General features: G+C 37.4%; 1 protein-coding gene and 1 pseudogene across 2 annotated transcripts in view; both read right to left on the bottom strand.

The window, feature by feature from the left end:
• The window catches only part of Lrif1 (ligand dependent nuclear receptor interacting factor 1), a 56,649-nt gene extending 35,684 nt beyond the window's left edge, over positions 1-20,965 (bottom strand). The window contains exon 1 of one of the 2 annotated variants that reach the window (XM_050130976.1): positions 20,809-20,965. In XM_050130976.1, coding sequence (XP_049986933.1) covers positions 20,809-20,856 — 48 coding nt within the window. In that variant the 5' untranslated portion in view covers positions 20,857-20,965. The remainder of the gene's footprint in view (positions 1-20,808) is intronic. The other variant, XM_050130975.1, reaches the window with a different exon arrangement.
• The window catches only part of LOC126493836 (60S ribosomal protein L3-like), a 32,901-nt pseudogene continuing 31,914 nt past the window's right edge, over positions 20,960-21,946 (bottom strand).

Genomic DNA, 21,946 nt, shown 5'->3' with positions numbered 1-21,946 from the left:
TGGGAGGCAGAGGCAGGCGGTCTCTGTGAGTTCGAGACCAGCCTGGTCTATAGAGCTAGTTCCAGGACAGGCTCCAAAGCCACAGAGAAACCCTGTCTCGAAAAACAAAAAAAAAAAAAAAAAGAAAAGAAAAATGCAAATCAAAACAACCCTGAGATACCAATCTTACACCTGTCAGAATAGCTAAGATCAAAAAGACCAATAATAGCTTATGCTAGAGAGGATGTGGATTAAGGAGAATATTCTTCCATCACGGGTGAAAATGCAAACTTGTACAACCACTCAGGAAATCAGTATGGTGGTTTCTCAGAAAATTGGGAATCAACCTACATCCGAACAGAGCTAGGTGGGGAAAGCTAAACTGAATACTGGAAGAAAGAAGGTGGAGCCAGGGAGATGCCATGTAGCTCCTCTGGACACAGATGCTGGAACTTTACCCAGTAAGACGCAGTCTCATGGCGATACACAGATTAATGGAGATGAGTTAATTTTAGATATGAGTTAGCCTGAAATACACTTAGGCTATTGGCTAAATAATATTGCAAATAATATGGTTTCTTGTGATTGTTTTGGGACTGAGCACCCAGGAACAAACAAGCAGCTTCCTTACAACAACCTGGGTTGACAATATTCCCTCCAAGAGCCAGGTATCATCTAACAATATGAGGTATTGTTAACCACCTATGAAATAAAGATAAAAACATATGATACACAAATGTCTGTGTATAAATACATACATATAGTTTGAATAAAATTTTCTCATCTGGTAGTGTGGGAAGTCCTTATGTATATGTGTTGCTTTTATTGGTTAATAATATGGTGTTGGGACACCAGGAATGAGAAATCTTATTTCAGTTGTTGATAAGGGTTGTCCAAGAGGCTCCCAAAATATTATAGTTTATTGCTATTGTCCTTGGATAGCCCAAAGGGCTTGAAGGTAAGTATTATTGCAGAAGATACCATGCACTACAGACACATAGCTTAGAGGCCCCTAAACTAGGACTGACCTGAAACTTCTTCCTTGGGGATTAGCTTTCATGGCATCAGAAGAACAATGCAAGTTACTAAAGGAGGGAAGCAACCAATAGACTCACCCAGCTATGACCACAGCAATGCCCATAAACCTAAGGGTTCAGTAGTGGGACACATACTATTCTAGTGGCAACTAACTGCTCTCTAATTGGATTTAAAAAGCACTCAGGAAGAGCTAAATCATGCCTGGTGCTGGAAACCAAGACAACTTTCAGGCTAGTAAAGTCATGGATCTTGGGAAAGAACCTACAACCACCACTTTACTAAAACTAGTATAATCTCTAACCATAATCTAAAAACATTTGTTGTTATACCCACAGATAATTGCAGTCTACATCCCTCATTAAGGAAACTCCTCTTTGCAACAGATGGAAAGAACTACAGAGAACCACAACCAATCAATATGCAGAGTTGTAGAGCCTAGTAGCCTCAGTCGATATATCTACAAAATATTCTTATAAGACTCAGCAAACACTGCAGAAGATGGGATAGAGAGGGATCAGGAAATTTGCTGTGTAACTGTGTCTTCCAGGAGTGTTAGAAAGTCCACCCATAAAGTATCACCAATGACACTGCCTAACATAAGTGGAAAAGGAACAGCTATAGACATGCTAAAGTTGAAAGTAAAAATCCTTGGAAACCTCGCCCTACACAAAACCTCTAGGCAACTAATGAATGCTGAGAATGGGAAAAGCCGTCTTCCTGAGGGAAGAGCACACCCGTGTTTTATTCCAAATCAAATGGTCAACACTGAAACACCCCACACACAAACACACACACATGTAACATTAAACTGATTGCAGTGTATATCTATTTAAGAACATATATGGAAATAAAAATAAGTAACAACAATTAAAGAAAAAAGAGGCTATGAATTTGAAAGAGAAAGGGGTGCATAAAAGGGAGGTTTCAAAAGTAGGATAGAGAAGGGAGAAATATGTAACAATATTATAATCTCAAAAAATAAAATAAATAACTTAAAAGAGAAATACTAAATTTGGTTACTGGAAAACACTGATACATCTAGATACACCAAATAAGCTAATGATGAATAGCAATGTCTTGTAAAATAGAAAACAAAAGAAACTCTAAATCGGAAAAAAAAGTGAAAACAGGCAGAAACATAAGAAATAGACATAGGATAATGATACAAATAAATAAGTAAACTAGAGGTAATTCTTTGAATTGCATATTTTTAAATCTTCAGTGCAAACTAACAAAAAAGATAAAGATAACAAAAAGATATGGCAGATAATATGCAGAAATTAAAATGATACCTAGAAAATAATTCAAGAAAGTATACATTATAAACTTGAAAGTCTAGAAGAAATTGACAAATTCTTTAATATATATGACTTATCAAAAAAAAACCAATAGACTATACAAAACATAAACAGATTAATCTTGAGCAATGAGGTTTAATGAAAGATAGTATTTCAACAAAGAAACACCCAACCTAGATTTTATTATACCTTTAAAGGAACCAATACTTGTCAAACCATTCTATAAACCAGAAATAAAAACAGTATCTCTAAATTCATTAAAAAGAGCCAGTAGTACCTGGATAGCAAAATCATATAAAGACATAACAAAAACAAGAAGCCCAAGTTCAATACACTTGATTAATGCAAGTCTAAGATCCTCAATAAATTACTACTTCCATGCCACATTAGATAGATTATATACTATGATCAAGTTGTTTGCATTCAAGGAATGCAAAGATAGTCTAACCAATAAAAAATGCAATATACATATCATGAAGGATAAATCACATGACCATGCCAATAGTTACAGAAAATATCTTTGACAAAATTAATTTTTCATCCATATTAAGAACTTCAAATAAACCAAGAAAGGAAAGATCATACCTAACATAACCAATGGTATATATGACAAACAACATTATATTGAATGAAGAAAATATTTAAAGCACTTTCTTTAAAATCATCATCCTTAATGTTAAAAGTTGTACTATAAAGCTATAAAAATAAGAACAGCATGGTATTGGCTTTACAAAAACATATTTGTCAATGAAACTACATTGAAGACCCAGACATAAATTCACACACCATATGGACACCTAATATTTTACGAAGCCAGAAATACATACTTGAAAAAAAGCAACATTGTTGTTGGTCAAAGTGGGTGGCTTCACATAGAAGAACACAGCAGATCTATACTTACCACTCTGTACAAAAACCCAATTCTAAATGTAACAAGTATCTTAACATAAGGTCAGAACTCCTGAATATGGTGACAGAAAATATGGGAAATATTCTTGAACACATTGGCACGGGAAAAGACTTTCTGAGCAGGATGCTAAGAGCACATGTATTAGAACAAGCCCCTCCCCTCAGGGCTCAGAGAGCTATGCAGAAGAGGGGGCGGAAAGACTGTAAAAGCCAAAAGTGGTGGATGACAGGACGATATAGTGTCTTTTGGGACACAACAATACTGACACACATATGAATTCACAGAGTCGGTGGCTGCAACTGCAGAGCCTGTACAGGTCCAAGCCAAATGGGCCTCCAACACCAATAGAGAAAGAGGACAGGAGCTCCCGTCTCTAACCAAGAGGCTCCATCCAACTGACAATAGCTTTCAAAGGAAGCACGCAAAGGAGTTTCACTGGGTATATAAACCACACTTAAGGATAAACTCTATATCCAGAAATAGATGCCAAGACAAAATTAATTCAATGATATTTTTGTAGATTCTTTGTCTCTTATTGGTTTGGACATTTAAAAAAAAAACTTATTGGTCTTTTGCTTGTATATATGGTTTCTGATTATGTGGGGGGGGGTTGTGGTTGTGTGTGCATGTTTCTCATGATTTTTCTTTGTTTTTTCAGTTTTGCTTGTTGTTTTGTTTTTCTCGCTTTTGCTTGTTTGTTTTTTAAAGAGAAAGAGAAAGAAGGCAAGGGCTGGAGTTATACGGGAGGGAAGGTTGGAAGACTTTGGGAGGAGATTAATGAGGTGAAACTGATCAAAATATGTAATATGAAAAAATACTTGCAATTAAAAACCAAATATATCTACTTATGTCACACTCATTCAACATGATGCTTAAAATTCTATCGATAATAAAAATTTCCCAAAAGAAGACACACAACTGACCAATATATACATGAAAAAAATACTCAATAGCTTTAGTTATCTTGTAAATGCAAATAAAACTACAGAGAAATATCATTTTATCAAGTGAAGCCTTTACACCTATATTTAAATGACTTTGGACACAAGTGCCTACTCAAGTCAGTATGAAAAGCTAAGTAAACCAAATAGATATATAAGTGCAGAAAAATAAAGCTAGACCCTTGCTGTGTTACTCAGCCTTCCATCACTGTGACAAACTACTTGAAAAACACAACTTAAAAAAAGGAAGATTTGTTTTGATTCACAATATCAGGGTTTCAGTACGAAGTCACTTGGATAATTACTCTAGATGCTTCTAGTTCTAAATCAAGGCACAGCGTCAGGACAGAAGAGTGTCATATAGAGGACAGATGGTCACATTAATAGGGTTCTTGGGCCCACACTGCTTCTTAGGAAGGCTTCCTGATACACAGGAGAGAAAAGACCATAGGACTAAATGACATAAAATACAGGGGTTTTCCGTCACCCAAGCCACAATGCATATAGTAGGAGTCCTCATAAGATGGGTCCCATCAACAATAGCACCATAAATCTATACTGGCGGATGTAAGAAAACTCTTCTCTAGTGCTAATCTGCCTAGAATGTATGCCTTCAAGGCTGCAGGTAGAGCAGGCAAGCTTGAATTCGGATGACTTATAAGTCAGAATTGACTCCAGATGGAAACGGAGTCACACGTGGGCTACCACAGATAATCCTATCTGGGCTCATGGTTTTAGTGATTTTATGCCAGGGTCACTTAGTCCTGTTGGTCTGGGCCTGGGGTGGCACAATGTATCATAGAATGCATGAGTGGACCTAGTCATGGCAGCTGGGAAACAGGATGAATGAAACAGGAAGGGGACATGGCTCCCATTTCGCTTCAGTGGAATGCCTTCATTGACCTAAGTTGCTTACATTAGGCACCAACTCCAAAGGTTCCACCACAAACTAACAGGAGTACTGCGATGCTAGATGAACCTTTATAGCAACATTCTAGGCCAAACTCTGCCTCTAACCATTCCTTTCTTTCCTGAGCCTCATCTGTCTCTTAGCATGCACAATGACTGTCTGATTTCCCCTATACATGGCAATGACAAAGTCTCTAAGTCTGCTCTCTGAAAATGTAGAAAAGGAACCATGAGTGAGAAAATGAGGCACCTGCCCATTAAATTCTTTATAAACCATTTTAGCCATATGAAAAGCAAGATAACTCTAGGGATAGGGAAAATATAAAGGCACTTCCAATCCTTTTTTTTGCATTTCTGTGATCAGTAGCAGCAGTAAGAACAGAAATTCTTGTTATTTGAAGGACAGGCTCCTTTTCTTCTGCTCATGCCAACAAACCATGTGCTGTTTGCTCCCAGATCTTGTTAACAGTTTTCTGCCACAGGTCTAAAAAGTAAAGGTTAGGTAGCTGCCAATGTACTAATGTATTAAAAGATTAAACGGACAGGGTGATGGTGCTGCATGCCTTTAATTTCAGCACTTGGGAGGTAGAGGCAAGTGGATCTCTGAGTTTGAAGCCAGTCTGATCTATACAGAGTGCGTTCCATTATAGCCAGACCCATGAAGAGAAACCCTGTCTGAAAAACTCAAAACCAAACCAAACGAAAACAAAACCCTATAAATATCCCCAAAACAACTACAAAAAGATTAAATTTCTCTAAATCTACCACAATTCACTGTAGCATGATAAAAACCTACAGAGAGATATTGGGGTTCAACCTGAAGACCAAAAAAGCAAAGTGGCCAGCACTGGCTCTTACCGCTACCTCAGTCAAAAAATGGTGGTTCTGCCTCCAGGAATCCCCAGAATGAGACTGAATTCAAAATCTGTATCTTCCCATTTTATCTTCCTCTCTAGTGCTGGGATTCAAGTGCACAGTACCGCCTGGTTTCTATGGCCAACTAGCAGGGCTACTGGGATTAAATGTGTTTGTTACCACTGTCTGGTCTGTAAAGCTGATCAATGCAACTGCTTTACTCTCTGATCTTCAGGCAAGATTTATTTATTAAAATACAAAGGAAATATCACTACAATTTGCCATCAAAGTAGACACTATGCCACAGTCTTCAATTAGACAAGAATCTTGACATAAACGCATGAGCAAGAGTCTATTGGTGCTGTTGTTATCTAGCTAGAGATGTAGATATCTATTGTTTAATAATTTTTATTTTGCTTCCTAATCCTACATCTTCCCAGAAACCATCTCTCCAACTGAATTGTGTATAGGAATCTTGTATATTGTAACCTCATGAAACTAATTTACCAGTTCTACAGTTTTTATTGGCATCCTCAAGGTTTTCTCTGTGTAAGATCATGTCTTCCGTTATACTTCTCTTCATGTCTCATTTAGATGCAGTTTATTTTCATCTCCTGAATACTTTTTCTAGTCTCCGCCACAGGCTTGACTACTTATGTTTGATTTGTTGGGCAGATAAACGAGACCACTTTGTCTTGCTTCGGATTTTAGATGGAAATCCTACCGTGTCTCACTACTCACTATAAGGTTAGCCAATTTGTTAATTTTGTAGTTTTTTTTAATCAGGTAAGAGAGTATTCTTTTAATTGATTTTGATATTTTCTTTCATGAAAGTTTTGAATTTTTCCAAATGCCTTTTTAAATGCAGGTTGAGGTAGATCATAACCTACTTGTAAACTTGTTTCTTTTCCTAATGTTGGGTTAGACTCATTTATTTTCAGATACTAAATCACCCATATATTACTGCAGGTTATCTAGTTCATTTAGTTGATCATTTTTTATTTATTTTTATTTATTTATTAAAGATCTCTGTCTCTTCCCCACCACCGCCCCCCATATTCCTCCCCCTCCCCTAATCAACTCCCCCTCTCTCATCAGCCTGAAGAGCAGACCGGGTTCCCTGCCCTGTGGGAAGTACAAGGACCTCCCACCTCCTTCCAGGTCTAGTAAGGTGAACATCCAAACAGCCTAGGCTCCCACAAAGGCAGTACGTGCAGTAGAGTACTATTCAGCAGTAAAAAAAAAAAAAAAAAAAAAAAACCAATGACTTCTTGAATTTTGCATGCAAATGGATGGAAATAGAAAACACTATCCTGAGTGAGGTAAGCCAGACCCAAAAAGAGGAACATGGGATGTACTCACTCATATTTGGTTTCTAGCCATAAATAAAGGACATTGAGCCTATAATTCGTGATCCTAGAGAAGCTAAATAAGAAGGTGAACCCAAAGACAAACATATAGTCATCCTCCTGGATATTAACCTTCATCAGGCGATGAAAGGAGACAGAGTCCCACATTGAAGCACCGGACTACAACCCCAAGGTCCAATTCAGGAACAGAAGGAGAGAGAGCACGAGCAAGGAACTCAGGACTGCAAGGGGTGCACCCACACACTGAGACAATGGGGATGTTCTTTCGGGAACTCACCAAGGACAGCTGGACTGGGTCTGAAAAAGCATGGTATAAAACTGGACTCGCTGAACATAGTGGACAATGAGGACTGCTGAGAAGTCAAGAACATTGGCACTGGGTTTTCAGTTGATCATTTTTACGTGTATTTTTTTTTAAATTTTCAAGACAGGGTTTCTCTGTAGCTTTGGAGCCTGTCATGGAAGTCACTCTGTAGATCATAATGGCCTTGAACTCACAGAGATCTACCTGTCTCTGCCTTCCCAGAGCTGGGGTTAAAGGCACATGCCACCACTGCCCAGCTTGACATGCTGTATATAGATTTTTGTACTATAAATATAATAGATTTGGCATGGATGGCTCTTGTGAAATCTGGTCTGACCTTAGTATCATAGTAAAATTTTGGTGTCACACCTAACAACAAAGAAGTAAGTAGAGTTTCCCTTATTCTATTTTTAGAAAGATCTTCTGAAGAACTTAATTTCTTCTAGAAAGTTTGCTAGAGTTCATAAAAAAGCTTTCTGTTTTACATTTCTATGAAAAATACCATCTTTACCCCTAGCAGCATGGTTTCAAGTCTGTGCTGTGTGATATTATAGCCATATATTTAATTGATTGCCAGTTCTATAGGATCATTTTCAATTCCTTAACTTCCAACAGTTTTTTTCTTTTTGAATACAATTACTTATACACAGCAAATAGTTGGATCATTTTTGCTAGCATGACTTTTTTTCTTTAAATTGCTCACTCCCCATTTGCATTTAATGTTAGCAGCTATGTAGTTGGTTTTAAACCTGCCATTCCCCTCTTGTTTTCTATGTGTACCAAACTTTTTTGGTACTCCTATCTCTCTACCACTGTTTTCTTTTACATGGGGTGAATTTTCTAAGCTAGTTTTCATATAAACACATGTTTGAATGTACATTTCACTTCATCTTATTTTCAGCTCTTTTTTACAGCGTCTCTTTGGCATATTTCAAACGCCAGCATCAGCATTCTTGCATTTTAGGGCCATTATTGAATAAAAGTTAACTTGAACACAAACATTACAATACCCAATCACTCTGACAACCAAGAAACATAGGCTGGCCTCGAACTTACAGCCCTCTTATCTTGGCATCCTGAATGCTAAGGTTATATTTGTGGTGCCCTATCCACCCAAAGGCTATACTCTTCTACTACATTTGCCCCTCCAACTTCTGAAATTTCATGTATCTTGGTGCAACTCATGATTTCTTACATTGTCTTTAAGCCCTCTCTCTTTTTTTTATTCTCTTTATTATTTTGTTTTTCTTTCTGCTTAATGATCTGTATTCAGTTCCTTATATTCTTTCCTCTTCTAGTTAACTATCCCCTGCCTTTAAATTCCAGATATTGTGCTTTTTAGTTCTATGTAAATATTTGAAAATTTTCTTTATTTCTATTCTATATCTGATGAAAACCCATCTACTATTGGATGTGGGGAAGAGTAATCAGTGCACCAATCTTTCAATGCACCTTACCTAAGGTAGCAATTATTCTGTAGGATCTGAGAAGCAGAAGAGAAATTCATGATTTAACTTCTCTCACCCAGACTTTAACTGCACTAGCAGATAACTAGAGGCAAGTGTAGGCTTCATTTGTTGAGTTACTTCAGTATTTATTTTGTATGATCTTTTTCATGTCAAAGAATCTCTCTTTTTTTGTGTGTGTATGTGTGTGTGTACAAATTTTTGACTAAATTGTGTCTTATAACATAGTCTTGGAACTCTAGGAATGGCTATATCTCAGTAAAGTTTTGAATGTTTTAGCTTAGTCTCTTCTGTTTATGGTAAAATCTGAGGAGACAGAAAATTGAAAAATTCACTATTTGGTGAAAAGGAATCAGAACTTAATTCAGTGTTATCTATATCATAAGAGTGGAGAAAGTATGTTCATAGAAGAATAGGATGGTTCTAGCCAAAGAATACATATGTCTAGAGATTATCCATGAATCAACCATCTCAGCTGGAGCCAAGTATGTACATGGAATTATACCAGCAGAAATGATTTGAAGTCTAAAGGAATCATACCATACAGGGAGACTTCCAGAACTAGTAGGGTGCATATATTCATATTAGGGAAAAATAAACATAAAGACGTTTAAAGAATGTCAGGTCTTCTACTCTTATCACAGTCTCATAGCATGTGGCCTCAGGACTTAAGACTGTTAACTCCCGAGTCAAAGAAACTAGAACCATCTCCTCTATGTCAGCAGACCTGACTAGTTCCCACAAAGAACCATAGGGGATGAGTCACTATAAAGATCCATGGAGGTGGCATAGAGTAAGGAATCATGTAGGTTTGGGGTTTTGACTAGTTTTATGCTAACTAGATACAGGCTAAAGTCACTGGAGAGGAGGGAGCCTTGCTAGAAAAGTGCTTCAATAAGACCAGTCTATATGAAAATCTTTAGAGCGTTTTCCTTTTTATTGATTTTATTGAGTTATGCAGTTGTTTTCTGCTCCCCTCCCTGCCTCTGTCCTCCCCTTCATTCCTCTCCCATGGTCTCCATGCTTCTGATTTACTTAGGAGATCTTGTCTTTTACTACTTCCCATGTAGATTAGATTCATGTATGTCTCTCTTAGGGTCCTCATTGTTGTCTAGGTTCTCTGGAATTGTGATTTGTAGGCTGGTTTTCTTTGTAGAGCATTTTCTTAATTACTAATTGATGTGGGGGAATACCCAGACCATTGTGGGTAGAACCACTCCTGGGCAGGTGAGTCTGGGTTCCATAAGAAAACAGGATGAGCAAGCCACGGGTGCTATTCTAGTAAGGAACATCCTTCCATGGCCTCTGTCTCAGCTCCTGGTACAGAGGTTCCTGCCCTGTTTGAATTCTTATTCTGACTTCCTTTGATGATGGACTGTGATGTGGAAGCATAAGCCAAATAAATCCTTTCTTCTACAAGTTCTTTTGGTCACGGTGTTTCATCATAGCAATGATAACCCAAACTAAGGCTTGTTGCTAACACCCAGTCTCATTGGTATGACACTGCCATCTCACTAAGCTATGATGACAGGATAGCAATCCAAAGAGGATAGTTTCTTAATTTTAAATTCTAATGGAATTTGTCTTACTAGGTTTGGCTTTGTTGGGGATACATTATGCTCTCATCTTTCGAATTTCTTCATTTTTTTTGAGACATTGCACTGTGGACGTACATAGCTTCCCAGTTTCGCACAATTACAGCTAGAGACTGCTCCAACAATATATGACACTTTATTTTAAGTTGTTAAGACTTGTTTTATCAGAAAAAAATGCTATCTATTTTGGAAAAAGTTTTATGTGGTGGTAAAACATGTGTGATGGTTAGTTTTTGACAATTTGAGAAAAACTTGAGTCACTAGGGCAGAGGGAACCTCAACTGAGGAACTGCACCCATCATACCGGCCTGTGGGCATGTTTGTGGAAGCATTTTATTAACTGCTGATGAATGCAGGTGGGCCCAGGCCACTGTACATAGTGCCATCCCTGGGCAATTGGGACTGACTTATATAAAAATGTTAGCTAAATAATTAATTGAGTGTGAGCTATGAACAAGTTTCCCCAACATTATCTGGCAGCATAAGATAAACCTTTTCCTAACATAAATTAATTTTGGTCCGTGTTTTATCATAGCAGCAAAATGCAAACTAGAACACACAGCTATTGGATACAATATTATTAAGATGTGTGCGGTTTCCATGATTATGTAATTGTTAAATTCTGAAGTATCTCATCAGTTTTGACTTGATATGCTATTGATGAGAATGAGAAATTTAAATCCCGTACTATCATTGTATATAGACAAAATTATCCCTTTATCTCCCATAGTGTTTGTTTTTAAAATTGGATATATCAATATTCAGTGAATATATGTTTATAACTGTTATATCTTATTGGGAGATTGTTTCTTATATTAGTATATAGTAGCTTTGTCTCATCATTTAGCTTATTTTAAGTATACTTTTTAACACATAAGTCATGTTAGTTTTCTCATTGCTGAGACAAATGACTTTGTAAGAAGCAACTTAAAAGTAGAAGAATTTATTTGAGGCTACTGTCCATTATGGTAGGGAAGACATGGTAGCAGGGACAAGTCTTGTTTACAGCATCAGAGCATGAGACTACTTCTTTATATTTGAGTAGACAAGGAAGCAGAGACAAAAGAATGTCAGCACTCATCTGACTTTCTTCTTACCCTTTGATTTAGTCTGGGCTACCAGCCCATGCATGGAACGGTGCCATGCACATCCAAGGTGCGCCTGTTCTTCCTCAATTTATCTATTCTATTAACGTTTTCACAGACAAGCCCATAAATGTTTCTCCTTAGTAATTCTAAATCCATGAAAGTTGTCAAAGATTAACCATTATAGAAGTATTTTTGTCAAATACTTTTTTTGACAAAAAAGATTGTCAAAATGTTTGCTTTAGAATTTATTTCCCAAGGTTCTACTTTTAGTCTTGGTTTTTTTGACAGCAACATGTAGTTTCTTGTGGACAGCAAATGGTTGGGTTTTATATTTTAATCTAGCTAGCCAGTTTGTGTCTTTTAACCGGAGAGCAAAGACAATTTACATTTAGCAGTGTTATTGAGAACTGTGTGCTAATTCATGTTTTTTTTTAATTTTATCTTTTTGTGCTTTTTGCTGGTTGGTTCAAGCATTCTCTGTTCTTTTCTTTTTCCCCAATTCACCTAAGAGCTTAGCTGGTTTGCAAAGCTGAAAATATTTGATTCTTTCCTAATTCTTATTAGTTCTACTAATTTCATGAAATTAATTTTTCCTGGACTCTATTGTTTATGCCTATCTCTCTGTCCCCATTGATTTGTATAATTTATTTATGTATCTTCAGCAGTTGTTGGTTAAGTGGTTATGTCTTTAATCAGTACTTATATCTTGGAAAGCCTTTATATATCCTTTGGTTTTCAAAGCTTATTTTGCTAGATATAGCAATCTTGGCTGGCAGTCATTTACCTTCATTCATCATTTCATCATTTCTGCCCCAGCAATGCTCAAACATGCATGGGCAGCCCATTTATGGCGATTCTCCAGTTGTTCCTCTCCTGGGTAGTCCTAGATGCTTGTGCTATTGTTATCCCCAAGATTGCACAGTCTTCCTTTATGCTATCCTTCATTTTTTGAGCTTTCCTCTTTTTCTTATCCCGTGCACTCCTCCAAGCAGAGCTATCTTTGGGTATTTGCAGTCATTCATTCTCGTAACATGACTGAAGTACCTCAAACACCATCACTGTATCCTGTAGTTTACTTCCATCTGTAGATAGAGATATTTCTTAATGTCATCATTGCGCACCCTATCTCTTTGTGTGACACCTAGAATCCTGCTGAGACATACCATCTCAAACACATTCAGCCGCTGTTCTGAGGAGCGTTTCATTGCCCAGGTTTCAAAGTTTTAAAGAAGGCAGCTCAAGACAAGCATCTCATATACTTGTAATTTTGTTGTTGTCGTTACGTCTCTTGCTGACCAAATCTTTTCTAGTGCCTGGAACTCAACCCTTGATATCCCTCTCTGCCTCTTGATATCTGAAATAGTCTCCTCCTTTGAACTGAGATTTGACTGTTTGCTTGAGGTTCTGATTCTTTATTACAATGTTAATATCCTTGTGCGTCCTTCCCATGCATTATATCTCATAGACTACAATGAGAAACACTTTGGCAGCCACTTGAACACCAGAGATGATGAGGAAATATTAAATATTCACAGGAGCAAGACAGAGGAAGCTATCAAGGGAGCGAAAGGCAGGCAGGAAGGGCCCAGAAGTGGATGGCATCATGGTGAAGGAACTGGAGGCGACAACAACAGGCTCTGGAGCCAAGGCGCTTTTCAGACTCTTCAGAGAGATATGAGATCACGAAGTGATGCCCACGGAATGGAAGCACTCAGTCACAATTCCCATACACAAGAAGGACAAGCTGGGCTATTCAAATTACAGGGGATTAGTTTGTTGTGCCATAGCAGCAAGATCTTCTCCTCCATTATCCCGCAAAGGATCAAGGGCAAAACGGAGGAAATCCTAGCAGAGGTCTAGTATGGATTCAGAGCTAACAGGAACACAATTGATCAGATCTTCACTTGGAGGCAACTGGCAGAAGCATACTAAGAATTTGGAAAAGACTTATATGTCTTCTACATTGACTTCAGGAAGACGTTCGATAGAACCTGGAGGAAAGAACTTTAGGAAACAACGTGGTTCTGCAGGTACCCAGAGAAAAATCATAAGAATACTAGAAAATGCTCATAAAGATACATTTGCATCAGTCAAAGTCTGTGGCAAATTAAGTGATCAGTTTAAGACAATCATAGGACCGTTGCAGGGATCCGTCCTTTCACCATTACTCTTTAATATATTCCTGGAATTAATAATACTAACAGCCCTGGAGGATGAGGAAATAGGCGTGCAAATAGGTGGGGTGCGAATCAATAACTTGCATTTCACCGATGATACAGCACTACTTGCTGAATGTCCAAATGAGCTGCAGGCCGTAATAAATAGAATGGTGGAAGTCAGTGAAGTTATTTACCTTAACATATTGAAATACCCCATTCCTTATTTCCTGACTTCTGGGGTTTCTGCTGCGAAATCTGATGCTTACCTTAGTTTGTAACTAGACATCTTTGTCTTGCAGTTTCCAATATTCTTTCTTAGCTCTGTACTTGTGATACTTTAACTATAGCCTGATATGATCAGGTTATTTTCTAGTCATGTTCATTTGGTGTTATATTTCCTTTAGGTATTAAGGTGTTCTTATATCTTCCTAAACTCATTGAACATATTTCTCTGTCATCAGTTTTTATTTTACTTCTTTGCCTATTCCAAGGATTTTTGGATATGGTCTTTTTATGTGTTCCAGAGTTGTTGAAAATTCTATGGTCATGATTTTTCTTTATTGTTATTCAAATGAAATAATTCAATGTCCATTTCTTTAATTGATGCTTTTATCTTGATTTAGTATATTGATGTTGAGCAATTTCTTCATCTTTTCATTTATTTCCAAGATGTCTGTTCAAGTAGTCTTTTCCTCCTCCTCCTCCTCTTCATCATCATCTCTATCTCTGAGAAATTTCTCATGAAAATCCTGTATTGACATATTTTGCTTTATTCAATGTTTGTTTGAATCCTGTTTGAGAACACCGATCATCTTCAACTTAAATGTTTGAATTCTTTGTCCAATAATTAAAAAAATATCAATACCTTCTCATTCAGTTTTGGAAGAGTAATAAAATTTTGATGAAGTCAAAATGCCTTGCTTTTGATTGTTTTGGTGTTTTCATATTATTTATGTATGTGTTGAGATAGATACTTCCCCCTTCACTTTATATGAAATTTTCTCAGTGGAAAACTTTTCTCTTATAGTCCCAGTCCCCACTACCACTTAGCGAAGCAAAAGCATACCATGGCAACATTGAAAATACTTTAACCACATATAATAAACAAGATACACAAAATGGAATCAACAGGTTTTAATCTAATAATGATATAAAATAAGAAAGGTAGGGGACTTACAAGATACTAAACTTTTTATTGGGAGAATATGAAATGTTAATAAGTAATAAGAAGTGGGGGTGAAAAAGGAAAAAGAGAAGCAAGCTCGGTGGGATGAAGGTGTGAGAAATGATGGTGTGGACGAATATAACAGCATAATAATTGCAAAGAAAGAACAATTGAAAAGACTAGTGATATTTCTTTCTTACAGAAAAAAAAAGAAGACAAAGAGATGCCTTTCCCCCCAGGCTTGTGTGGGCCAAATGGGTGTTAAGTCATTTACTCTCTTCTCTGAAATCCAAACACGTTAAACAGGTTAGTTCAGAAACAGCTATATGCAGGCTACTCTCTGTCCTGCCTTTACCGTGGAAGTACACACACTACTATTATGACTGCTGGTAGGCTGAATTCATGCTAATGTTCTTCATATATAGTCCCATCGACACAAAAAGTTTGAAAGCTGCCCTCATGCTGCTCCAAACAGTTGAATCCAAGTCCCACCAGTTAACTGCCCTCGAATGCCAGTGTATGCACAAGTGAAGGAATGTCCAAGTAATAACTGTTTCCACCAAATGTCTCTAGGCCTCTTGGAGTGTAGAAAGCAAGCAACCAAGAAGACAATCTGGGAGGAGATATGGGTCATGATTAACCCTATGTGCCCTGGACATTCTAGTCTTAGTCATCTGCATGTATTAGTCAACTAGATGTGAGTTAGTCTCACATGGGTGAAACTTTGGCTGAGCTGCAAATTCCAAATGTTTGTGCCACCCACTTCCCTATATAGCGAAGCCACTACCTCCCACCATGTGGATCTGTGACCCTGGGTCTGAGTCCAAGCCACGGACAGTTTCCTCAGCCTACACTGATACTCAGTATTGTCACTCAGGCAGTAGACAGGAGAGATCTTTGGAAACACAAAAATGGAGAAGATTGTGTTACCCCCAGCTGAAATGCTTAATAATAATACTTCTCTTAATGTAATTGCAAGTAGTGGGAAATAAACTTTGAAGTATGAAGGGCAAGGGTGTACTTTCTCTGGTGTCTGCCTGCTGCACAGATGGCAAATTTTCTACATTAAATTACATTTTCAGAGTTTCAGATTGTGTGCCTCTGAGAAGTTCGCATTACTTATCATTTTGCTTTGCTCTGAATATTATTTTTCATTATCTCTATTATAAAAATATGCACAAATAATTCTGGTGTGTAATTATCTACTATTTACCTTTTATACTCCCTCCTGCACCTTTCAAAGTCAGACAGCTTTTCTTTTAATTGCGTACCTGATGCTCAGTTTCACACACAAGCAGATTCATAAAAGTTCTGGGTGTTTCTAATCTATAAATTTCTGAAAGGTATTATAATTCTTGTAGAGCTATTCATTTCCCATTCTATTCACCACCACTGGAGGATTTATCACCTCTCACCACACTGGAGGAGTGATCATCCTTCTCCACATAGCCTTTGGAGAACAAACTACATCTAAAACATTTCAGAAGATTTAACATTTTATATGTGGAGTTAACATATTTGGATTATATAAACATACATCCCCAACTAGAAAGATAATGAGGCAAATGTTCATGTTAGCAATATTGGCATAACCCTTTTGATAACTTGATGCTTAATTTTAGATGCCAGCTTTATTGGGTAAAGGGATTTCAGGATAGATGGTAAAACATTTCTGGGAGTGTCTGTAAGGCTATTTCAGAAAGAGATGAACATTTAAATTGTTAGACTGACTAAAGAATTCCATTCTCACTTAGGAGAAGAACATCACTCAGTCCATTTAGGGTCCAAACAGGATAAAAAGGTACAAGAAAGGCAATTTATCTTCCTCAGCCTTTAATCCCAGCACTCGGGAGGCAGAGGCAGGCGGATCTCTGTGAGTTCGAGACTAGCCTGGTCTACAGAGCTAGTTCCATGACAGGCTCCAAAGCCACAGAGAAACCCTGTCTCGAAAAACAAAAAAACAAACAAACAAACAAACAAAACAAAAAAACCCAATTCTCTTGTTTTCAAACAAGGAGGTCCTGGTCGTCATTCTTTTGGACTCAGTGAATCATACTACTGAAATTTCTTACTCTTCAGTTGGTAAACAACATATAGTAGGAAGTCTTAAATCCCCACAATTGCTTGAATAATTTTTAGCGACAGAGATAAAGACAGAGTGTTATAGATGTAAAAAATGAAAGAACTACTCATTTTCTCACTAGATTTTTGTCTGATTATGTAATCTATTCTTCCTAAACATGCTTCTACTATCTATCTATCTATCTATCTATCTATCTATCTATCTATCTATCTATCTATCTATCTATCTATCTATCTATCTATCACAAAGTCCTCACCAGAGTTAAGGCAATGATGGCACATTGTCCTCTAGTCTTCAAGACTATGAACTAAATAAACAAACTTTTTTTGGGGGGGGGGAAGTTAGTATACGTCATGTATTTTGTGACAGTGGTGCAAAAAAGATTTAACACACCTATTACTTTGATCTTCAAAGTATTTGCAGAAGCCTTTTTCTGTAACTGGAAAGACATTCCTGAAAAATGTCTTTTTCTTCATTTCTGTCCATAATGTTCACTAGAAGAAATTTGCTTTCACCTAACAAAGACAGCAACATAGTTTCACTGCTTTTTAACACTATGTTACAATTTTGTTTGGTGAGATTTTTAAAGGGTTCTGTTTAATTACATCCATTAATCATCTATCTGTCCTTCTGTCTGTCTGTCTGTCTATCTATCTATCTATCTATCTATCTATCTATCTATATGTGGGAAGGGGAGAAGGGACATGCACATCTATCTACCTACCTATCTATCTATCTATCTATCTATCTATCTATCTATCTATATGTGGGAAGGGGAGAAGGGACATGCACAAGCTTCAGCAGTGCACATGTGAAGGTCAGAGGGCAACTTCTGTGAATCAATTCTCTTCTTTTACCATCTGAGTCCCAGAGGTTTAACTAAAGTGCTAAGCCTTGGTGACAGTCACCTTTATCTGCTGAGCATCTCACAAGGCAAAGTTAGAGAGATATTAATACCCTTCCCCTTCTACAAGATATCACAATGGTCCACTATATTGATATTATCTTGACTAGACTTAGACGACACTCTAGATGTATTGGTGAGATATTATAATGTCATATATTGGGAAATATATCCAAGTAAACTCTTAAATCATTCTAACTCCATGAAATCCCTCGATTTCTCAGGCTCTGGTGAATAAACCATTTAATATGATCCTGCATACAACCAAGAAAGAGCTACTACAACTCAGCAATATGCCTATTTAGATTTTTGAAGGCAACATATTTCTCATTTGGTGCCTTCCCCTGGCCTGCCATTTACTAAGGGACAAAAATAGCTGTAAGCTTTGAGCAGTGCTTAGAGCTGGTCTTTGAGTATCCTCAGGTTGCTATGGCAACAGAAACCAGAAGCTGGGAAGTCTATGAACAAGTCTTACTTGCTTTCTAGTTAGGCCCACTTCCTGGTAAACAGACGTCATTGCTGTTTTGTTCTTTTCACTATAACCGCAATTAGCAAAGAGAAGGACTCACTCGGTAGGGCTCTGAGATCTTTTATAAGAGCACAGATCCCAATCATGAGTGTTATGCACTCATTGCCTCATCACCTCCCCCAACTCCCCAAACACTGTAACAATGCATTTAAACATAGGAATTAGAGGGATGGGTCCCAAACATCTTTACCATAGCAATCTGTAGCAGATACAAGTTGATGTTCAAACTTCTACCAGTAAAGGTAACCCCCCACCAAAAACAAACAAACAAACAAAAATAAAATCATAGTGTTTGAAGTTTCACAGGCAAAAAAAAAAATGAGTAAGGTGGGCATAGAAGATTTTATGGCAATGAAACAATTATTTTGAATGATTTTGTAAAAGTAAATTCACATGTTACTTATACTTTATAAACGTAAATATATTTATAGATTGGTCAAAAACCATAGCATATATAACACCAAGAGTAAGCATCTTGACTCTATCATCATTAGTTTATCAATTGCAACAAGTAGACAACAGTAATATAAGATGCTAAAAATAAAGGTGGACGATACTAGAGGTGAGGGGGTACAGGAATAATTTCCACTTTCCTGTGTCTCTTAAACTACTTAAAGATAAACTATTCATTTTTAAAAAGTGTTAGAACACCTCTAAAGAAATACATAAAGTAAAAATGAACAGCAGTAAGTATCTACATTGAAAAAAAGAGGTTTCAATCAACGACCTTCCTTAGTTTGCTTATATTAATGGGAGTTCTCCAGAGCAACCAAATCAATGAAAGATTTTTATTGACTATGCATTTTTATTTGTCCACAATGCTGTAAAACAATGCTCTTTATCTAATTCCAAAATACTTTCACCAATGGGCAATGACCTTTTTACCCTTCTTCCAACTCTCAGCAATCACCGATCACCATTCTACTTCAGTGGAATAAACTGTACCAGATAATGAACACACACTGAAACTGATGTCGTCGGATTTTTGTCTGCCTAATCTTCTTAGCATTGTGCTTCTGAATTCAGGTAGCTGTAGCATGTACCAATACATTATTCTTCCTTTCTATTACACTTTCTTAATGCACTTCGCCTGTTGATGGACATTTGGATGGTTTCCCTTCGGAAATGCTGCTGCTTTGAACAGACTTATCCAAAATTTGGTTTGGGAACCTGTTTTCAGCCAGGCATGGTAGTGTATGCCTGAGACCTCAGCACAGGAACTTGGAGGAAGGAGGATTAGACGTTTGAGGTCATGTTTGTGTATATAGAAAGTTCAAGACCAGCCTGGGCTACACAAAACCTTGTTTACACGCACACACACACACACACACACACACGCATATAGAAATAACATTATATAGGCTGGAAAGCTTATATTTGTGTCATGTATATGTGTATATATATGTTGAAAAGACAATGAATTTGAAGGAGAGTAGGGAGGGGTATATGAGTGGGTTTGGAGGGAAGAAAGAGAAGGGAAAATATTATTATAGTTTCAAAAATAAAAACAAGCAAGCAAGAGCCCTGTTTGCCTGTCTCTAGAACTGCTGGATCAGAAGATATATTCATCATTTATGTTTTGTGAAACTGCTAACCTGTTTCCAATAGTAGATATATCATTTACGATCTCAGCCAAAATGTTTAGCCATCCAAATTCTTCCCCATGCTTGCCAATAGTTCCTGTTATGCAATATTTTAAAATTACAATCTTAGTGAGTAAACTGCTCTCTAAGTGAGGTATTGATTGCATTTCCCTATGACTAAGGTTAAGTGTTTTGTTTTCATCTGCTTATTATTTATGTAATTTCTGAGGAGAAATGTCCACCAAAATCCTTTGTCCACTGATGAGCTGCCGTTTAGATTTTATGTAGTTATTCATCTTCCATTTGACTGTAAATATATTTCCATCGACACAGTAATTGTATGTGTATGAGGCACATTGTGACATTTCAATACATTATGCAGTGTGCAACGATCAGAACAACTGGCATATTTTCACTTCAGGCACTCATCGTTTCTTTATAGGAGGGCATTCAAAATCGTTTCTGTTAATTAATTTTATGTATTATGTATTTATTTATTTATTTTGTCTTGGCAAGAGATTAGGATACACGCTTTTCCACAGGAGGGTCTCTTGACCAATGAAGATCCGAGAGCCTCCGATGCTTACTCTAGCTGCACAGACAGCTGGTCCTTCAGTGCAAGCGGTACTCACCTGCCTCGCCTTGTCGGCCCTGCTTCTTGCGCGGGTCCCGCCAGCCATGACAGCAAAGCAATACTAAGTGCTCTGGGGAGGGAGCTCCGGACCTATAGACCTAGGGCCGCTAGCGTAGCGAGTTCTCAGTGGGCGGTCCTTTGGCTAGCACCTAAGCCTGCCACGGTTGCCTCGGCTGTGACGTCACAGCCGGAAACTCTGGTTCCCGCGAGACAGAGGCTGGAGTCGGTTGCCCGGGAAACACGCAGAAGTAGACAACTGGTTCAGGATGGAGGCGGAGACATCCTAGAGGTCTCTGCAGCCAAACCTTTTCGCCCTGGAGCTGGAGCAGAATCTGAACTGATGCAGGTTCTAAATCAGCCATGTGGGGGCAGCTTTGAGACGTGATCGCAGAACAATCATTTATCTTGGTAAAACAGGTTTTTGTTGTTGTTGTTTTTTCACTTAATAAGTTGGAAAAGGTGAGCAAATACAAGGCAGCTTTCTTTTTAGCCTCATCTACTGATTATATTTTACATCTAAATTACTAACAATTTATCGACTTGTAGCTTATGATCATTAAGTTTTATTTCTCCATACATGCACTTTAAGACATTTTCATAAACAAAAGAACAAAAACGTGATTGAAGATCTAAATTTTGTTTTAAGACAGGGTCTCATGTAGCCCAGATTGGCCAGCAACTGGCTGGGGCTGACAGTGACTTCGAACGCCTGCTTCCTCTTTTAGAGTGCTGGCATTAAAGGCTTGTGTGCACTATTCTGGTTTAGTCACTGCTGGAGAACACAGGGCTGCTTCCACATCTGATGAGCATAATACCAAGTAAAGAACTTTTATAACGTGTCCAGTTTCTTCAGATATGAAGGATGGTTCCTATTGTGTTCTTAACCAGAAACAATATATTTAACTCACAGGAATTGTTTAAAATAATTTGTACACTATTGAATTTATACTTTTCGAACTATGTAGCAGCTTTTAAGTAATTTGATTTATAATTTCGTGTATTTTGAACTTTGTTTTGTGTTTGGTCTTTTATTACTTCATTTTTATTATAGACATTGTCACAGTGAGGTTCTATTCTGTGTCCTAGTTATAAAATGTAAACTTTTTAGTGGAATTTTTTTTCTTTTCTTTTTTTTT

The sequence above is a fragment of the Alexandromys fortis genome, unplaced genomic scaffold (assembly GCF_014885135.2).
Source record: "Alexandromys fortis isolate MF-2015 unplaced genomic scaffold, M_Fortis_MF-2015_v1.1 scaffold_356, whole genome shotgun sequence".
Lineage (NCBI taxonomy): Eukaryota > Metazoa > Chordata > Mammalia > Rodentia > Cricetidae > Alexandromys > Alexandromys fortis.
This window is presented reverse-complemented; position numbering and strand designations above follow the sequence as displayed.